Source organism: Falco biarmicus, chromosome Z (genome assembly GCF_023638135.1).
Source record: "Falco biarmicus isolate bFalBia1 chromosome Z, bFalBia1.pri, whole genome shotgun sequence".
Lineage (NCBI taxonomy): Eukaryota > Metazoa > Chordata > Aves > Falconiformes > Falconidae > Falco > Falco biarmicus.
Window position 1 is genome coordinate 7,404,392 of NC_079311.1, and position 20,447 is coordinate 7,424,838.

At 35.5% G+C, this 20,447-nt stretch overlaps 1 protein-coding gene across 3 annotated transcripts in view; it reads right to left on the minus strand.

The window, feature by feature from the left end:
• The window catches only part of KIAA0825 (KIAA0825 ortholog), a 252,855-nt gene that overhangs the window by 186,810 nt on the left and 45,598 nt on the right, over window positions 1–20,447 (minus strand). For 2 of the 3 annotated variants that reach the window (XM_056325815.1, XM_056325816.1), the window contains one exon: window positions 14,869–15,538. In XM_056325815.1, the coding sequence (XP_056181790.1) occupies window positions 14,869–15,538 (670 nt within the window). Of the gene's footprint in view, window positions 1–10,732; window positions 15,539–20,447 lie in introns of those variants that run through there. The other variant, XM_056325817.1, reaches the window with a different exon arrangement.

Genomic DNA, 20,447 nt, shown 5'->3' on the forward strand with positions numbered 1-20,447 from the left:
ACAAAATGTAAGCACTCATCATGATTTTCAACAATCAGGCTTAATGATACAGTTACAAAATGATTAACTAGAAAACAGCAAAAATGGCATTTGTTTTCTGCAGATGAAGTTACACATGCACACTAAATTCAAACAACTGTTTACTTAGACTTTTGATAGCATTCTAAGGCTTCAGAACTTCTAAACGGCAGATGAGCATGCTGCCTTAAATTATTTTTATTATTATATCTTAGGCTTGAAATGTTAGATTGAAAACAATTTATCTTAACTAGCTGGCAAAACACTCCTTTTACCAACAAACAATAAAAACGCATGACAACACTTTTCTTGAAGTATGAAAAACACAACACTCCAAACAAGTAAATGGTAACTTTACTGAAGTTTTTAATATAAAATTCTGAGACTAGAGAGTAATTAAAGATGGTTTTCACTTAAACTTATAAAAACTTATAAAAAATATTAATGCAGAATACATCTAATTTGAAAAATTACAAGCACCTCAAACAGGGGTGCTAAGAACTGAGTGTCTATATCATAAACATAAGAACATAAAATTGTAAGAGTAGCTATATTGGGTTCAACTACGGCCTTTTATCCCAGTATCCTGGGCTTGGACTGTGACTGAAATAAGATTAAATAAAAATGTAACAAGGAAACCATATACACGATGTTTTTCTCAAAGTGTACCTAGTTCTTGACCACTTGCAGCTGGGCAGCTTCCACATATGTGACATGCATTAATAACCTGTAGTGGGTTTCTATTTCACCAACTTATCCAGTTACCCTTTCACCCCACCTGAATTTTCATCATCCATAACATTTTGTGGAAAAAAGCTCCACACTTTACTTACACACTGGGTTAACCCATGTATCATTTTGTTTGCTTGAATATTTCACCTTCTGGCTTTGTCTGACGCCAACTAGTTTTAAGAAGCAGTCAGCTACTGATGCCTCTTCATTTTTATAATGCCTCCCCTCATTTTATAGACATCTATTGTATTCTGCCATCTTAATTTTGTTTTCAAACTGAAGAGTCGTGGCTTGCTTATATCTCCTTATATGGAAACTGTTCTACATTTTTTTATCACCTTGTTGCCCTTCTTTTAAGTCTTTTCTGCTTTTTCTTCTATATACAACTGAATTATATGCATATATAGGATATAGTTTAGCAAAATAGTATCAATACTGTAAAAAGAGACACATACGGGTTACTAGTGAAATCAGGGACAAGTTTGCAATACTTACAGTTAAATTAATATCCCATCTTCTAATGACACAAATACATTGTAGAGCTATTTCTATTCAAAATTCATTGTAACAAAAAAATCAGCATGTCATTCAAACGTCAAGGTTAAATTCAGTGTTGATGCAGTATGTCTTGAACACTGAATCTCAGTCTTCTCTTATGCATTTGTATACAAAGCTATTTTCTGCAAAATAACGTGACCACTTGGGAACTCTTAGGAACAAAAAAAAGGCGGTATTAGAGAATTTCACTTTACCAGTGATGAACCTGAGAAGTGCCCATATGAATTCTAAGCCAGCTAGTAAGTTAATTAAAGCATTTTTCAAGCAACATAGAGCAAAAGACACACGTTCAATAAAGCACTTGATGATAGCACCTGAGCTTCTCCTAAATACTTAAATTCAGTAGCAATGTACCTGCCTTTATCTTACTGCTTAAAAAGATTTGCCTTCATCTCTAAAAATGAAGCAGCATGAGAAATAAGGCTGTGCTAGATATCAATGACCTGTGTATACCCACTAACTTGTGGTTTTATAGCAAGTTTCAGCCGTGGTACTTTCCTCAAAGCTGTAGCTCTTGAAACCATTAAATACAGTGTTTCCAATTTCCTTGGTTATAGCCTGGAAGGATTTAAAATCTCAGAAGGCATAAGAAAATATGTATATGAATGAATCCCACAACTTTTAACATAATTTTTGTGAATTCTTTTTAAAAAAAATTGAGAGTGACATCTTACATTTTTTTAATAGTTTGGCATTCACCACGTCTCAAAAAATCGAATGGCTAATTCTGATCACTTCAACCCACCCAGGGATGTGACACAGTAAAGTGTGGTGCAGAAATCCCTGCATCATAGGTGAGCTGGCTGTGGATGTTCAAGAATAGCTACATTACGACAGTGTTGCTCTCAGATTAATTAGCCTCACTACTCATTGTACAGAGCCACATGGCTAAACTGCTTCTGAGACTCATGATGGAATCCTTGGAAAGCAACCTGATGACTGTCGTCTTCAGTGATTACAGTGGGGATTTCTCCCTCAGCAGGAACCAAGGGTTTAAAACCCTTTTAATCAATTTTACTATAAAATACCTTCCCAATACATTAAATATCATTCCCTTGCCCCTATTTATAAGGCTTAATTTCATATAGGAGAGATCTACAATATCATTTTACAAGGGACACAAGAAAGTGATGTCAGGGATTTCATCCAATAAAGCTATATGAGGAAGAAAATCAGAAAAGCGTAATATTAAACTTAAAATCAAACTACAACCTGCATACGAACAATAAAACCTTTTCATAAATGGAACTAACATTTTGTTAAAATCTGAAAAGAAATAGCCTAATAAAGCAACAGAAACTCAGCTGCTGATAGTCACTGTGTGTAGGGATATTTGAAGGTATAAATTTTCAAAGCAGTGCACAGGGAGTTACATACATAAATTCCATTAACAATAATGTGTTCCTCAGCTCTCAGCAATATTAACTTTTAAGTGATGCTATAACTATTATAACAATCTTGCATTTATGACAGCGTTCATCTGCACACTATCTCCTAAACAGTGCTTGTATATAAACTATATTATTCTTTCACTTGTATTTAGTAATGATATATTCAATTTTTACGGACATCTGCTCACAGTTTTCTCAAACTGCATGTTGGTGTATGTTTTTTAATGTAACTGCTAGGTTTAAATAATTAGTATCACTGGATATAATCACTAATTTCCTCATACTGTAAGAGGCAACTAAGTATTTCTGCATAGCAGATGTAATACACAATATTACACAGAACTAAATTATTACAAACAGTGCCAGCAGTTTTCTATACACAGTACTTAAGATAATTATAAAAAATCATCTTCATTACTGCATGCTAGCATTTTTTTAAGAGTTTAATTTGGATAGGTTACAAGATACATTCAAATCACACAGATACAATTACTGCAAACCCAAGAAGCTATAAAACGTTCCCAACCAAATCCCTTTAACCCTGTTAATGTCTGTTTCTTGTTAATCTAAGGCAAACACTGTTTGTAGCATGCATTTGTTATGGAATATGAAAAAAAAGAAAGGAAATCCCTTAACAGTTGTTATTGATTCCAGCATTTACTGACTGAAAGTTAAGTGCTGTTTACAAAACAGAACAGATGCAGATGCTGACAAAAAGGTAAACAATTGTTGCATGGCTTACTGCCAGATTCTAAGCCAATATATTAAACTCCAAGTGAAGCACATTTCCCCTATAGATTGCACTTATTGCCACTTCATTTCCTATGTGCTCTGTCTCTCTATTGCTGTGCCCGGCTCTAAGCTATTTTCAGTTCTTTGGTGACCCCTGAGGCCTAGTGCTACCTCACATAGCCATTAGTGAAGGGAATTGCATGTGTCTGACATGGCCTGAAACCAATTATTTTATATTTTCTTCAGAATGATGCCCAACTCTGTTGGGAATGAGCAATCATGAAATAATTTACCTCCTGATTTAATTTTTTCCTCCACAAATTAGTTGTAGCCTGAGCTAGCTATACACAGCTGCCTGTGACATATCTCTGTCTTATCAAGATTCTACTTGAAATGATGAAAAAGCGAAGGGGGGGAGGAGAGTTGAATAGAATAGGTTGAGGAATCCTGCTTTAAAAAGGCGTTGACAAGTTTATCAGATATACTGATCACATGTGCTCTCTGCTGATTGAAACTGACAGACCCATAAAGAACTATCAGTGCAGCAGAGGAAACCACATGGACGCAAACTGTTATCCCAGTGTTTAAGGTTTTTTAAACACCTGTCTTGCTCTGCAGCTCACTGTTAGTTCCAGTGAAACCCAGGAGTGCCAGGAGAATCTGATAAAGCAGCTTATGCAGACAGACTACATGTTGGCTTATTTTTGTCCCTTTTTTTAAAAAAATTGGTCACAGATCTAAAGATAGCAAATTTTTTTTTAATTACACATCACCATTAACTTGTGGCTTTGGGAAGTGCTTATATACTATACATCCATACTGTGCACGTGTCAAAAAACCACAGTGAAGTAAGGGATCTCAACTTATGTATAAACATGGTAAGCATGTATAAATTTGCATATATTTAATCAAGAGAATGTGTCTGTCATAGAAAGAGATATGTCACTGCCAGCTATTAAACCACCCCAGTGAAGGATACGCTAACCTTCTGAAAGAGATTCGCTATATGCGAGATTTTAATCAAATCTGCTCCCTAATGTCTTCCCACTTCAATGAGATCAGTTTTCATCCCATTGTGAAGGTTGATTCCATATCAGGTTGCTAAATGTTTGCCTCCAAATGCCTAAGTTGTTTGTTAACGCTGAGTGCATAGGCCTGTCAAAATTAAATCTTTACTTGAAATCATGTTCACCGACCAACTGATGAAAGGCTAGACCAGTGCTGGAAACACAGGTTGGAGAGCAGGAACATCTGATCATGTTCTGACACCAAACTCAATGTAGTAGTCTTGAGCAAATCATCTCACCAATCTAACGGCTTGACAGCACACAGCTACCTGACAACTCTGTTGAAGAAATTCCAGACACCCCTTCATGTGCTTTGAGGACCAAGTGCCCTGTAATAATGTTTAATAAAACTACTTTATACATAGATACCTATCTTAGCTTGCTCTTAAACCAGACTCAACTTGCTCCTTAATTTTCAAAAACACAAATCTGCTAAGAAATTACAGGATATTCTGATTATACACTGTGACTTCTGGTAGACAATGACATTTTAAAGAATTCAAATGTAAACAAATTAATCAGTCTCTGAATTAAAACTAATTAATGATGGGTCCATTTAAGGAATTTAGCAGCTGGTATCCAATCATTTTCTGATAATTATCATAATAATGAAAAAACATACATTCTTTAAATTCCCCTTTAATTAAAATGGTCATAAAAGTTGTAGATATACTGTATTTGCAGTTGTTTATAGCATTTGGGGGGAGGAGGGGTTAGGTGTTATTCTAGAAATGACCATTTGTTCTGAAGTAGTGACTATAAGCAGAGTCCTCCTCAGAAAACTGCAAGAATTACCCTATGACAAAATGCTATGCTTTGTAATATTTCTCAGTAGAACAGAAAGCATATTCTGGGCCTCGCCAATGGCAGAAACTGGTTCCACATAAATTTTTTTAATTTTCTTGCCTAAACTGTGGGCTGAGGGAGTCACTGCATTCCCTGAAGTCTTCACACACATGGCACAGAAAACACCAAAGCCCAGTGTTTGAAGGAAGTGTAAAAACTGAGGCAGCCTGTAGCAAACTGGAGATTGCACCTATTCTGAAACACAGGAGTCCTTGAAGAACTCCAAGTTGATTACCTTCTTCAGTCTTTGCTGAAAGAGAAATGAAGTACTGCCAGGTCTGTCAAACTTTCTCATGAATTCTAACTTCAATAGGACTTGCATCTTTCCCTGTAGACCATTTAAAACACTTGCATGATAAAAGAGAATTGTAATTTCTATTTGAAAACAGTAATCAATGTGTTCATTTTAATCTGATTTCAATTCCTTTAATGTCTGCAAACATAAAAATGTCTGCTAGCTTTGTTTCTATCCTCTGCACTTACACACTTACAGTGGAATGGTTGGTGTCTCCACAGATCAGTTCATTACATCAGACCCATTCCATTAAAATTAGATTGTTAGGAACTTTCAACCAATCAGGAATTTCTATCAAGTGTTCATCATTCCTTTGTGTAGTCTATGCATGATATTATGTATTTCCTTAAATAATAGATTAAAGTGCCTCTGTCACTTTTGCTTCTCCTACTCCTTGGAATTCCCAAGATAGAGGCAGATAGTGACAGCTTTTGTTCTAATAAGAGAAAACACTCAAAAAATTACATATAAAGCTGGAGTCAATACTTATATTTCTGCTTCCTACCTCTTTATATTTCAAAACCCCAGCTACGCAAAGTCACCACAAAGTTCTCATGATTACTTTTATGAGGAATATAAAAATCAAAACTAAGTCTAGGTGTACAGAAAAAAGGCAGACACTGCCCTTTAAAAACTTCTAGAGAAATTAGTTTGGAAATCCATAACCTTTTAACAAATATTTTGGAGAAAGGCTAGAATACAAATGAAGGATTAATCATACGTCAGCATGGATATACATATATCTATAGGTTCCTACTCACTGAGCTGAGACAACACTCTTAAAACACCTCTTTATAGCTGAGCTGATAGTAGTGTATGTAACAGAATATCTAATTTGTGCATTACAGAAATTTATGGACTTTACTAGCACATGAACAGCAAATCAGTATACCACCCATTATACTTAAATACAAGGATTTGGATCTCAGCCAGAGGATGATCAGTGCGTGATGCTACTGAGGAAAAGGAAGCTCTTCTTGAAAGCATGAGAGCAGTAACAGATCCAATTCCAGAGAGCCTGCAATGTTTAGTGGTACTAAAAACCTCCAGAGCGCTAACTGCTAAATTTCAAACTAGAAAGTTAGACTGTGTTATAACCACCCTTAATCCCTCTAGATCAGACAGCAATATCTCCATTGTCCTGCTATATTCCGTGAATGTAGTGAACAGCACTATAAAATGACTGACAGCTTTGTTTTTCAAAAACTCTGTGGGTACAGCAGCCCCTTGATTGAAGACAGAGGGTTTTAAAAAATTTCTAAGCCTAAGGCACAATAGAAAGGGGATTCATGTTCTAACATAGCATGTAACATCCATCTTGTGGATGTGACACACCCTCAATTTAAACACATATAATTTTTCACAAAAATGACCTATTGTGACTAAAATAATTTTGCCTTTTAAAAATTAGATTTCCTTTCTGGATACACATTTTGTGACAGAAGAGGTTCCCTGTCCTGACAAAAATCACAGCCAGGACCATCTAATTAACTTGTGACTATATGACAGTAGACGCATATACTGAAAAGACTCCTACAAGAACTTTCCAATCAATACTGCGGGAGCCTCTCTAAAAGAGATTTTTGAAGTCTTGTCTTAACTGCCATAGTTCTACATACTTTTCTCCACACAGGCCTTTACTCTGAAGTAAAAGAGAGCCTAGCTTACTAATTCTTTCTCAGATTTTCACATTTTTTATTACTAAACAGAATACTACAGTATATAAAACTCAAATTGACCTCTGACCACTCACAAGCCATCAGACTGGAAAGTAAATCACTTCCACCTTTTAAACTTGGGAGAAGAATGCATTAATTAGAGGGCACAGTGAATTAAATGCTCTCTTCATGCTGAGGAAAAAGACGCAGGTGTGTTGAGAGAGCAAAAAGTAAGAAAGTAAGTTGGTGTTTGCTAATTGTGGACATTTTGAAAGCAAATAAAATACCAATAATGGAAACTTTTCAACCTCTACAGAATTCAGAAAACAGATTTGAGTTCCTATTGGAAAAGATGAAGCGGAGGAACTTCAGGGCACAACAGTCTAAAAAAAATGTAACCCAAGAAAGCAGCAAGAATTTGATGTTTCAAAATATACAAACAATTTGAAATGCAAGCTTAGTGATTACTTATCTTATTAAATAAACAACATGGTAATAAAATTTCAGAATGGGCACCTTTTCAGTATGACAAAAAGTCAAGAACAAGATTTTACTGCCCGTCTTCATGTTATGGTCTTAGTAAGTAATTTCAAGCAACTGCTCTAAAAAGAAGGAATGTATTCAGGCATGCTAACAGCTTTGAAATTCTGTCAGTTCAACTGACATTTCAGTAACTTAGATACTGTTATCTTACCCCCTGCTATAAGCTTAAAAAGTAACAAGCTTAATGCTTTTGTAATCTTTATAAAAATGGCATTCTCCCACTAGAAAAACATTTGTGGTCCTAGGGTATTACACTCATATGGCCTTTAAAAAAGTACCTCTTTTTTATTAAAACTCCAGCTCTGTATGTTCAAACAGATGGTTTTATTTTCTCCTCAGTACTACTCATATTTCCATTTAATATAATTGTGCAGTAGAAATCAAATACAATACTTGCAAGGATAAGAAATAAGTAATACGTGACAAAGAGGCTATGAAACACATTATTTCCTATATTAAAGGCAAAGACATTTATTTTGTTTCCCCTGAGTAATAGGATCTTGTTTTGGCTGTCAACATTTTATAGGCTTCTCAAGGAACAAAGACAACTGCAGAAATCTGCATCATATCTGTATGTCCACAGGTTTTCAATTTTAACTTTCTATTATAAATTCCCACCAACACTATTTGCTCCATTATTTTAAATAGGTGAGAATTAAACCTATTGAATAACTCAATACCAATTGGCTCATAATACAAAATCAGGCATCTTTGGTATTTATAAAGTAAAAAAAACCTAATGATTTTTACTCAATCCATAGGTAGTATCCATGCCATTTTTGCTGATGTCCTCATGTTCTCTGTGAAGGTTATTATATGCGTAAAAGAGAAGTGCTATGGTTTCACTTGATCTGCTACTTCCCCATCTTTCATGGATGGAAACTAGAATTTTACACTCCAGCTGTGTAAGACATGGGGAAGACTGTGCCATGCATCACCACGTAGGGTGCAGCTCAAGGATTCAGTGGTTGCAAAACCTGTTTGCATACAGCTACCATTCTTTCCAGCAACTGCTCCATACCTTGCTTTATACAGGCCCCTAAAGCCCTGTTCCTATGAAAGCTGTACTACCAGGCACTCTGCAGTGATACAGAGAGGAGAAATGGAAGAGAGAAGGAGATGCCAAGCAGGCAGAAATATAACAGAAACACATCAGCTACAGCCATCAAGTAGAAACAGAAACAGCACCTCCCATCGATCAGAAGGGATGCGTGGTTGTTGTAGGCTGGCCTGGTGGAGTAAAAAAAGAGAAAGACATGCAAGGAAGCAAGTAGGGTGAAGTTCCAGTTTCTGTTATCATTCCTCTATTTTTGTATTTATAATGTCTGAAAGTCACTAAAACAGGTATGTAGGTCTTGAAATATTTTAAAGCTTAAATTAATAAAAATACACCCTTGAAATAAATCCCCATAATTAAGTTTTAAAATTTTATATTTCTAAAACATTTGGCCCTTAACAACACATTATAGATATAACTGAAAACTTGCTTGTATTAATGCCAGGATCTGAGCAATATAATGAACTTGAACTGCTGAGGCAAGATGTGATACTGGATATTATAATCTGTAATCCATGTGGTCCACTTTACATCAGAATGTCCTACCGGCACTTCAGAAAGACACAATAGGATTTTGTAGGCCAGAACAGTAGTAAACCAACTGACAGAGAAACTTCCCCTCTTCCTCCTAATACTTCTAAAAGCATAAGGGACAACAGATAAGAAAACATGATGGAAAAGCGATCGTAACTACAACATAAATATTGTAAATTATCTGCTATAGTTCTTTACCTGGACAGAAATCTCAAAAAAGGTGTAAGGATATAAATATTAATTAAATGAAAACATGTCTGGAATTAACTTTAATTTCCAGATATAAATTAAATTATACTAAAGAAGTTGAGTCCTAATTATGCCCAGACACGAAAACCTGTTTTTTCATCATTTTAAAATTTGAGTCACTAGACCAGGAGGTATCAATACTATTTTAGCTGTATTTTTGATAGATAAGATGAAGATCATAGACGATTTCTTGTAGGCAATAATTGCAGCTCAAGAGATCACAAACTGACTGAATTAAAATTAAATGGGAGGATAAAAGCAACCCTGAAACCTAAGGTTCTTTATTTCAAGGTGCAGAAATTATAAACTAGGGGAAACAGCCATGCGCACATGAATGCAGAAGAGAAAACAAATTTAAGTCAAAAGTGCAAAACCCAAAACTCATGTTTCAAGTGAGCTGGACAGCACACTGCTGGAAATACATAAGGATAAGTGACTTCAAAATAAGATTTTCCTTACCAAGTACTTTCATTTAAGGTCCCAAACTTACTTTCATTCAAACAAATTACTGCAAGGCCTGTTTCTCTTCTTGCTTTCAACTCTACTGCACAAATGCAGCTCCTCTAAACAATATTAAGTCCTTCTGTTCAAGTTTAGATATATGCCACATTGAAATTAGGTGTGCCATGAACACAATATATTCTTGGGAACGCATGAATATTTAAAGATAATGAATTTAAAATATCATAATGAAAATCACAGTTTGCATTTGAATATATCTTTAGAATAGAATGGAAGTTGGTCATATTCTGGAGAAACAAAAGACAAAGGAAGCCTGCTGAACACATAATTAAGAGGATAGTATACTGGGGTAAAAGTACAAAATATGAGTATTAAAATAGATCAGTGAAGGTGACTTAATTAGTAGCTAAAAATATACTTAGTCAAATATGCATCACTTCAGTTTAACTGCACTTTGCAGTAATACTTTCTTAAAAACAATAAACTATTGATTTTGAAGAACTACATATTGCCTAAAATTAAAAAAAAAAAATTCACTGAAGATTGTAAAAGTTATTAATTATATAATAAAAGTATATTTCATTGGCAAATGCCATTAGATTTGAGAGTCTATTTAAGGGTCTCTGGCAAGTTTGTGATTAAATGAAAATATTAAGCCAATGAATTTGAATGTCACAAAAAATAAAATTCAGAGCTCTAATCTCATTTTAGTTTTAACCACAGGAAATTAAAAAATAGGCTAATTAGTCTACACTTGTATTCACACTCTCTCTCTCTCTCTGTATATATATATATATATATAATTATATAAATAAAACCAAAGAAAACCTTCCACTAATATATAAAATGTGTATAATTTCATGGGGTTTAAGGTTTTTATTGGTCAATGTGTTACCACTTTTAGACGAAGAAACAGCTACTCTTATAAGAGATGAAGGATTAAGACAGGTTAGTAATGCCTGATTAAACTAGATTAACATTTTTGTAAATAAAGGAACACAAAAAAGGTTCAAAAGGTAAAAGTACAATCCACATTTAATAGACTTACCGCAAATAATTTCTGAGAAATATGACACTGGAAATTGAAGCAAAAAATCATAAGATATAAGCTGAAAAACAGCTGTCTGCATGATTCTTGCCATGCTAAATATGTTAACAAATATATATATAAAGTACGTTTTAAAATGCTTTAACATTTAAATAAACTTTTGCAAGACACATATGATTAATATGATACAAAGGTTGAAACATCTTACAACATTCCATCAAAAAAGTATTTGGGGGGCAGGGGGAACATTCTCCAAATATTGTTTTAGCAGGTTGGAAACATAGGTGATGTGCTGAGAGTACACAGAAAAATTATGATCCACTGTAGATAAAAACCTACTACAATAATGTAGCCCAAACACTAAAGGCTGAATCCTGCACTGTTAATGGTAAGGAGTCACAGATTTAACTGGACACAGGATCATGTTACAACATAAACGCACCTCCCTCCACTAGAGCTGGCAACCAAAGATGCCAAGTTCCAAAGAATTTGCCTCTTCTCACATACCATTTTGTCAGCTTCCCTCTCAAACCATGCTCATCCTCAATCCTGATAAGCAGATACAATTTCATTACAGTACTTGACAAATAACTGTTCTAATACAGTGTGAAAACAAAAACGTTAATTCCTTACTTCACAAATAGATTGTTGTCTATGAAATATTTTAAAGACTTATAACTCTGTTAAAGCTTGTTATAGACAACCTATATTTTCCTGACAGAAGTAGGTCATCTATATAATGTTTTCTGAGGTTCTAGCATTATTTCATTATTTTCTTTCATTTTTTCCTCTCCTATATAGTAGGATCAATTAGAGCAGCTCTTACGAAAAAAGACACAAAACCCAACAAACCAAAAACCGTATTTCCCCGAGGGTGGACAAAGTAAACAGGAAAACTTTTTTCACCTCTGGGATAAGAGTCCCAATTGAATGCCCTAGATTAAATTACTTTGCTGTTCTGAAATGTGCTGGTTCCCAGAGGGCAGAGGGAACGTGCATCAAAAAATAAGAAGCACATAGGTGTTAACTGCCTTACAGCCAAGAAAAAAAGTTTCTTGCCCTTTCTCTCCTTCCCTCCATACTCCAGTATGCTTCTTTGTTTTTTTTAATACTCAGCAAACCAGGTATTACTGTCAAGGCAACCTACTAAAGCCATCTTTTAACCTAACCTATGTATAAATACAGATTTCCACTCTCAATTACGGGAGGGCAGCAAAGGTATCAGAATTTAATAGGAATTCCATGCAGGAAAAGTCACTTGACACTAAGAATTTGGCTACCATTATAAATCTCCCCAAACGGTTATTCTGTAGGGTTTTTTCCCCAGAATAGTTATTTCAGTGTGAACTGCCTTGTGAACACTTTAATTCCAATGGAAAAGTGCCTTTTTCTGACTTTGTGTGGTATAAAACCAGTATATGCAAATGTTTAGAAGAGAATAATCTCTTCGAAGAAAAATTTTTCACGTATAAGCTCACATACAATAAACTATTCAGTTATGATTGTTTTGGTGTAAATTTTGCTTGTACTGATGAATAAAACCAAAGAACAGGCTATGACATGTAAACAAAATGAAAAAAATAATCCTACGTAACTTCACAGCTCTGACATCCTGTTTTGCTCTAGCCTGCTGACTTCACTATTGTTGCTTTATCCTTTGCCTGCCTGCAGTCTGTACCCACAGATTGTCTAGAACAGTCTGATATGCCGAAAACTGGTAAGAGAGACTGAAGGTGAATCAATGCTTGCCTCCCATACCAACCTTTTGACGTAAAATAATATGAAGTATTATATAGTGATGAAGATATGAAGAGGACTGCCTATATGAAGGAAGTAATTTTAAGTATTACATAATATTAACAAACATGGCTTCTAAACACATTTCCTGGGTGCTAAGGGGACAGCTGCTGCACGCGCAAATCTGATCTTTAATACATTTTGAATCAAAAATCTTCCATGGGATTTATGAAATACAGACATTTTTAGTTTTCTAAAACTAATTGCAGCAACTGTTTTAAAAGTTGCAAGCAAGTCCCAAGATTTATGTTGTATACCTTAATCTTCCTCTGTTCTTCTGAATAGACAACAGAACTGTGCACTGAAAATCTGTCTGGATAGATGCGCTGGCACAAAAACATGTAAAGACATATCCTGTGGCAAAGAAAATTTAGGCAGAGGAATTGCTGTCTTAATGGATTGAAGGACTGTTTTCCTTCTTGTAAAGAAAGCAGTTAATGCGTGGGTTTTTTAGACAAGCCACCCTTACAGTCACTTTAATTTCTAGGTCTTAGATGGCAAATGGAAGTAACATTTTCCCACCTTTGTGAGCTGTTTGGAGACTGAAAGAAAAATTAAGTTACAAACTTCCAGTTCGCTACCAGTCATTTTTTTGTCAATGAATCCTTTCACTGATTCCCATCTCACCATGTAATTCAAAGATACATTTCTTGTCATTTACTTCACAACTCAACATCACTCTGTCATGACTTCTCCTTGTTTCCTACCAACATTCCACCCCACTAATATATCAGCTTTACATTGAACTTCTCATCCTTTCAAATTATTTGTCTGCATGCCTCTTCCCTTACCTTACCTTTCATGTGTTCTACATATTCCTCCGTATTTCAGCTCCTGTTGAAAAATTCTTTCTGCATTTCTTCCAGTGGAATTTCTAGTTGACTTATATTAACATGTATATTGATTTTAAAACTCACCAGAGTATAATTTTCTTCTGCACAGACCTGGCAAATCACCTCACTACCTCATCCTTTGTGTATGTTGTACAGCCCAAAGATCTACTTTCTGTTTCTGTATTTTTCACGTGATTCTAAACTTTTAGTATTTTCTGTCTGCAAACTACTTCACCTTTATGGAAGGCTATGTTTTAAACAAACAGCTCTTGCATAGAGGAGCTGTGTTCAAAACTCTGCTTTGAAAAAGCAATTACATACAAGCATGCAGTTATGTTATGAAAGTTTCCATTTTGTACAATTTTTTTCTAAAGCTCTGCTTCTTTGCTTTGGAAATCAGCATGTCAGACTCACCAAATGTAAAAAGAAAGTACAGAAAATACCCCATTTCCTTGGAACAAGAAGAAACGGCTAGGTAGCATTAACTCTAACTCACCAACCATACTTTCACAGTCCTAGAAAATGTTTCTTTTTTTTTTTTTTTTTTTTAATTAGAATCTGAATAGTGATCTTTTGGTTCAGCTCTGATGTATGAATCTGTGTCTATTTCATGGCCACATTATTGTACAGACCTTCCTATACTCTCCGTTAAAACTTCTGACAATTCAAAAACAGTGGAGGTAGAAGACTGAAGAGTTTGTGGTATTTTTAAAATCTGGATTAAACAGTTCTTATTCTATTATGTATTTCAGCAGTTGGAACAAGTTAGACTAAAAAAAACCCAACTATGACACGACACTGTTATCCACTGAATTAAAATGGGGTTTCTACATACATAAGCGTTAAGATACTCTCCCTTAGTTTAAACCTTTCTAATCACAATTCTGAGACAGTCTATAATTTAACTGCAGTAATATGGCTAAAACATAAAGCTGTAATTAATAATCTCAGGCCTCTCTCTTCACAGGAAATAATCAAGCATATTGGAAAAAAAGCAGTATAACTCAAATAATATCTAACTACAATAACATAAAATAAGGCTACTAACCCACAGCATGAACTGTTCCTCTATGCTTCTTTGAAATCTTGTTTGCCTTAACTATATGTAGAGCATTTTCTTTGAACTGCAGCTCACAAAGTCTTTCAAGGAGAACTGTCATTTCTTCGGTGATGGTATCCAGATAAGTTTCATTAATAAACTTCAATGATGAAGAAAGATCAATAGTTCCACTTAGTATATGCAAATCCTCTTTTATCATTGTGCACAACGTGGGTATAGAACTTTGGTAACCATGAACAACCTTATCAAAATTTGTTTCACCACAACTAGACAAAATACAGTTCTGTAGAAGATCACTAACCAGTTTATTCTGCATATTTTGATACTTTACTAAGACTTCCGATTCAGGATAAAGAAACAAAAGTTGCTGTATGCACTGAGTTTTAAACTCCATTTGTTGTTGTAAAGCATTAGGATTTGTTTCTTCTTGACTTTGCAGCCTATTTACTAGAAATCGTCGAAGATGCAATCTCACATCATCCCAGAGAGATTTCACATCCATAGCTGAATCATCCTCAATAGCATGAAGGGAAGATGTTAAATCAAAAGACGTCCCACTTGGAGTACAGGGAAATGAGACACCACACTGACTAGAGAGATCCAGCAGGAAGTGAAGTATCATTTCTTCTTGATTTTGCTCATTCTTCAGCAAGCTTTGCTAACAAAGGTAAATCAGACAGTATTTTAGAAAGGTTTTGTTAATTCTGGTTCATAAAATGAACAGCTTCATGCTATGGTACCAACTTTTTCCAATGCTAGTTATCTTACCAGCAAGTAAGAGACTTAGACAAATTGCTACATAAACAGAAATAGCAAAGCCTGTTTTCCCAAGGATTTATGCTCCAATCCATCCCCTTGTCTACCTGCTCCAGTAATTCACATTCCTCTTCCCATCTTTCTCACATCCTCAACCTCTTTCCTCAGTTCTAATCCACAATTCAAAGGAAAGGTTTAGAAAGCTCATTAGGTAAGCCTTTGCAGCCTGATTGTTGTGGTCCACACACCTCTTAAAGAAAATGGTATGAAAAATTACTGAAGAATTACACAGATAATGGCAGGTTCTGCTCATAGAACCAAGACAGGAATTTATAAAATGAAACATTGTTGCTTTCAATGTTGTGGCTCAGCAGGCAACCAACAAAAAGACCATTCCAAGGATGAAATAACCTCCCCAGGACCCCCTTAAAGAACTAAAATGGAAAACTTGGTAAGAATTGAACAGGCTTAGATCACACAGGGCAGAAGAATAAGCAGCTGCGTGCCCTGTCAAACCAAGATGCAGACTGATACATGTATAGCGACCTCTAAATACATCTCAGCTATGTGAGCTGAAGCAGAAGGCAGCAGGCAGTTAACAAAGCAGGTGAAACCACACAGATGCATGCGCTCTTCCTACTTCATCTGAGCCTAAAGAGCTCTCTCTTGGTCCAGGGCCAAGATCTCTGACCTTAGAGCTGCTTCAAGTTCAAGAGGCCACACAGCAGATAGCAGGTCCTTTTGTCACAGCTCAATGCTCTCTACTTGGCCCGAATGACACAAATCTAAACAGCACTCTGCACTTTCCTTAATATGTATGAGATGAATCATTTGCATGAACAAGGCATGTCCAATATATGAGTAGAAGACAAGTCCCATGGTCACTGGACACCAAAATCTCCTTCTCTCAGACAAAAAAAATCTTGTCTGTTATAAACCCATTTCCCAAATCCTCAACATTTTCCCTTCTGCAGGCTGGCTTTGGCCACAGTCCTAGGCTCATCAGCTTTTTATTTATAAAGACCTGCTCTTGATCTTCCAGCTACAAACAGCTGGCTACAGATTCCCTCCCCCTCCCCAGTCACAGGAAAACTGAGTGAAGCTGGTGGTACTCTTCTTTTTCTGGGTTTCAGGAACCAAGCAGGCAAGCTTTATGTGAATCAGGATTTAGAAGCCCACTCAATTGGTCCCCCGCCTCCTGTCACTTCTCTCCAACAGAGGAAAGCGTTGTGGCAAATGACAAAAGGGTAGTTCTTTTCACTTACGTGCTTTATCTGGGTCTCCTAGCTACACCCCATCCTACAAAGCAAGGCTGGTAAAGACACTGTTGGCAACTTTTTGCCTTCAGAAGTACCAATTTATTAAACCTACAGTATCAGAGGAAACAATTTTATTTCTTGTCCCATTTTGAAAGAGAGAAATAAATTAAATTTGAGTATGGTATTGCATAAATATAATAATTTCCAAATATAAAGTTCAATTTTTCAACTGTAACAAGCTTTAATCAATAAATAATTTATAAAACTATAAAAAAGATCAAATTTAAAACAAAAACTTCAGTGGGTTGTTTCCCCCCCCTCCATTCTTTTAAGTCACAAAAATATTCAGCATCAGAACTCCTTTTTTCTGGGTGACTCAAAACTTTTGCATTCTTATGAGAGAAAACAAGAGTTTAATCTTCCTGTTGCCCTCTACTCTGGAGTGCTTCCTGATGAAGGTTAAAAAATTAAATACTTGCACCACAGTAGCTAATTCTAAACAAAAGACAGAGAGCATCACTGCCTGGCATAAAGGAAAGTCTTAAAAATAACAGACTTTCTATTTTTCTTCCAGTTTACATCTTTATTTCAGAATGTTTCCTATGAATCTTTTTACTTGCAAGCAGGAAATACATGTGGAAGACAAAATAATAAGGGGAATTATCAGCCAAATATCATCCTATAAAAGCATGTGCATGTGATAGAAATACCTGTAACTACTTCAAATTTTAAATCATACATATCAATATGCATATACATAAGGCAGATTTTATTTTCTTTTATTATCTGCTGAGTATTCTATAACGTTTTGTGGCCACAAAAAGAATGTGTTTCAGTGTGTGAACTGAAACCCTATTCACCAACTGTTGTGTTGCAGAGCTGAGTCTCCATAGGTAGACTCCTGAAATTTAAAGGTTACTTTTTTTTATGAATCACGCTCAAATACTAAATTCTGAAATTAACAGAGCAAGAGAAGCTGTCAAAACAGTGAATGTAACTGATGCCTTTAGATGATGAACCCAAACTGCCTTCCAAGCAATTTCCTCTGCTATTTTTTAAGGTTAAGCAGAAACATTTTTATTCATGAAAGCCGGTAAGAATCCCAAGTATTGTTTCAAGCCCTTTGCAACTTAAACTAAAGCATTAAAAATAGGGAGCTTGCAGATGCCATCTTAGACTTAGTGTTACTCAGAAAAAGAGCCCCTGAAGTGAACTTTGAAGCTCTGAAAACAGTGTCATCAAGTCTCTTTGAACACTGCCTATATTGACATAGGCTTTTCTATTTAAAAATTAACCTGTAAAAACACTTCAAAAGATGATGCCAAAACTATTCAAGAGAAAAAGATCCAAATTAGTATCCAAAGGTTTTAGAGAAGCATGGAAAGTTCTCTCATAAGCATAGAAATTTAGTGACAATAATATACAGGAAAACATCTGCAGTCTATCAACTGGACTACTACCTACTAGAGCCTACTACATATTAAATAAATTAATAAATGCAGCAAGATTAAGATTTTGTGGGGAAAAAAGATTTTGTCATTAGTTTAGCAGGGACAGAATTTAATGAAGATGTGTTCATGTATATATTCAGCTTTTAGATATTCATAATTACAAAACAGTACACATAATGACGACATTTCACATAACGGACATTTCAGGCTTCATGAAGAACCTCTCAGTATTCCCATGAGAGTTCAGAAGTGCAGAAGAACAGCACGCTAACAACAAACCTAAATACAGCACTGCAGCCAAAGCACATACAGAACTTTGCACTATTTTTTAGATTGTTGCAGCAGCTTAAAAGATAAAAAAAATCCCTAACAATATAAACACCCATAATAAGGGACAACAATGAACAGGGATATTGTTCTGAGGTAGATGAAGTAGAATTACTGTTACTGAAGATGTATTATATGATATTTAACTAAAAACTTGCAGGTGAGAAATTAAGCCAACTGAGTAGTTAGATCAATGGACAGAGATACACATTTAAGAAAGGTCACATCATAATCTCATTAATGGTGAATATTATTGAAAATATTTTACTGCAGACCTGTTTATGGTGCTAAAGATTATCTACTGTGAGTGTAACTTTTTCCAGATGGATTTTCTATGCTAATATATATACACTTTTCATTTGTAGTCTCATCTACACAGCAGGCTGGATTATCTAAGAAGCCACGAGCCTGGAAACAGTGATGTCCAAGTTCCTGAGCTCCACAGACGTTTTCCTGATAAACTGTGCAGAACTGAGACTTTAAGGCTTCTCACACTTTGCTATCTGTTTAGCAGCCTGCCAGAGCCATTCTCAAGGCTTAACCTGACTCTACAGCCCACAGCCAGACTGTCATGCAATCAGTAACCTCCTGGGAAGCCAAAGAGCTAGAAAGCACATTTTTGCAAGATACAGCCAAAGTATTCCAGAGATGGGGACATTTTGGTGTTTCCCAAACAAATGCCGCCACCTGGTGTTCAGGTATATGGTCTGAATAGATCCTGAAGGAAGAAAGCAGGGAATGGACACAAGTCATCATTGCCATGCTCTCTTCTGAGCAGGTATAAGTAAGGCTCTAACTGGACTAAAAGCAGTAACAAAAAACTTCCTAAGACAGCATTTTGTGGGATTCTCATTTGGTCTAGATCAAGTAGCATGCAGCAGTCTCTGACACCCTTGAGTGTGATGATTAATAGCAACATTCATACTGATCACCTGTATTAGAAGGGGACAAAAAAATCACTTCTTCACCACATGAACATGAAAGACCTGGTGTTTCTAGAGGTGACTTCCTCATTTGACACAGCTTAATCCAGCGGATTCAAGGGTGACGAAGATCAACAACCAGTTTTAAGAGTTAAAAAACAGAAGAGTTTTGATGAACCTTTATCTCTAGGCAGGAGATAGTCCCAAAGGAGAAAATACTCCATTTCTCCAGAGCAGTTTTCCTCTATTGATCCAGTCAATCTTAGCCTAAAGCTGTTCATGGCGTATGATTAAACCATGACATGGAAGTGACAAAGAACAACCCACTGGACACTGTTTATTTGTTTTGACACTCATATATGTGTACAACATATAAACACACACATACATAATTTATACACAAACTTGCAGGTTGTCATTTATTGAGGTATCATCCTTCACACAGTTCAATTTTCCAGACTTCCATTTCCACAGAAACATTCTAGGGATAACCTTTAATATCAATTTGGGATAAAAATGCCTTCTAAAATGATGGAATTTCTCATTGAAGTGAAATTTGATTTTTGGCTATGTCTAACTGTACAACTTGCTAGGACAATGGATGTAGCTCCCACATTTCTAGTTAGAAAAAGTAGATAGGAAGTTAATGACTAAATAATGCATAAAGGACAATAATCTGTATTAGATGAGTTAAACTCACACTGAAACAACGAAGAACAAGCAGTAACAGTAACAGCCTGGGTATAGACAGTAACTGCAGATGTTTCTTACCAACGTATTTCTAAAACAGCACTAGCAGTGCTGAGCATGCGGTAGTATCAGTGAAAAGACATGGTCCCAAGTTTGTCTAT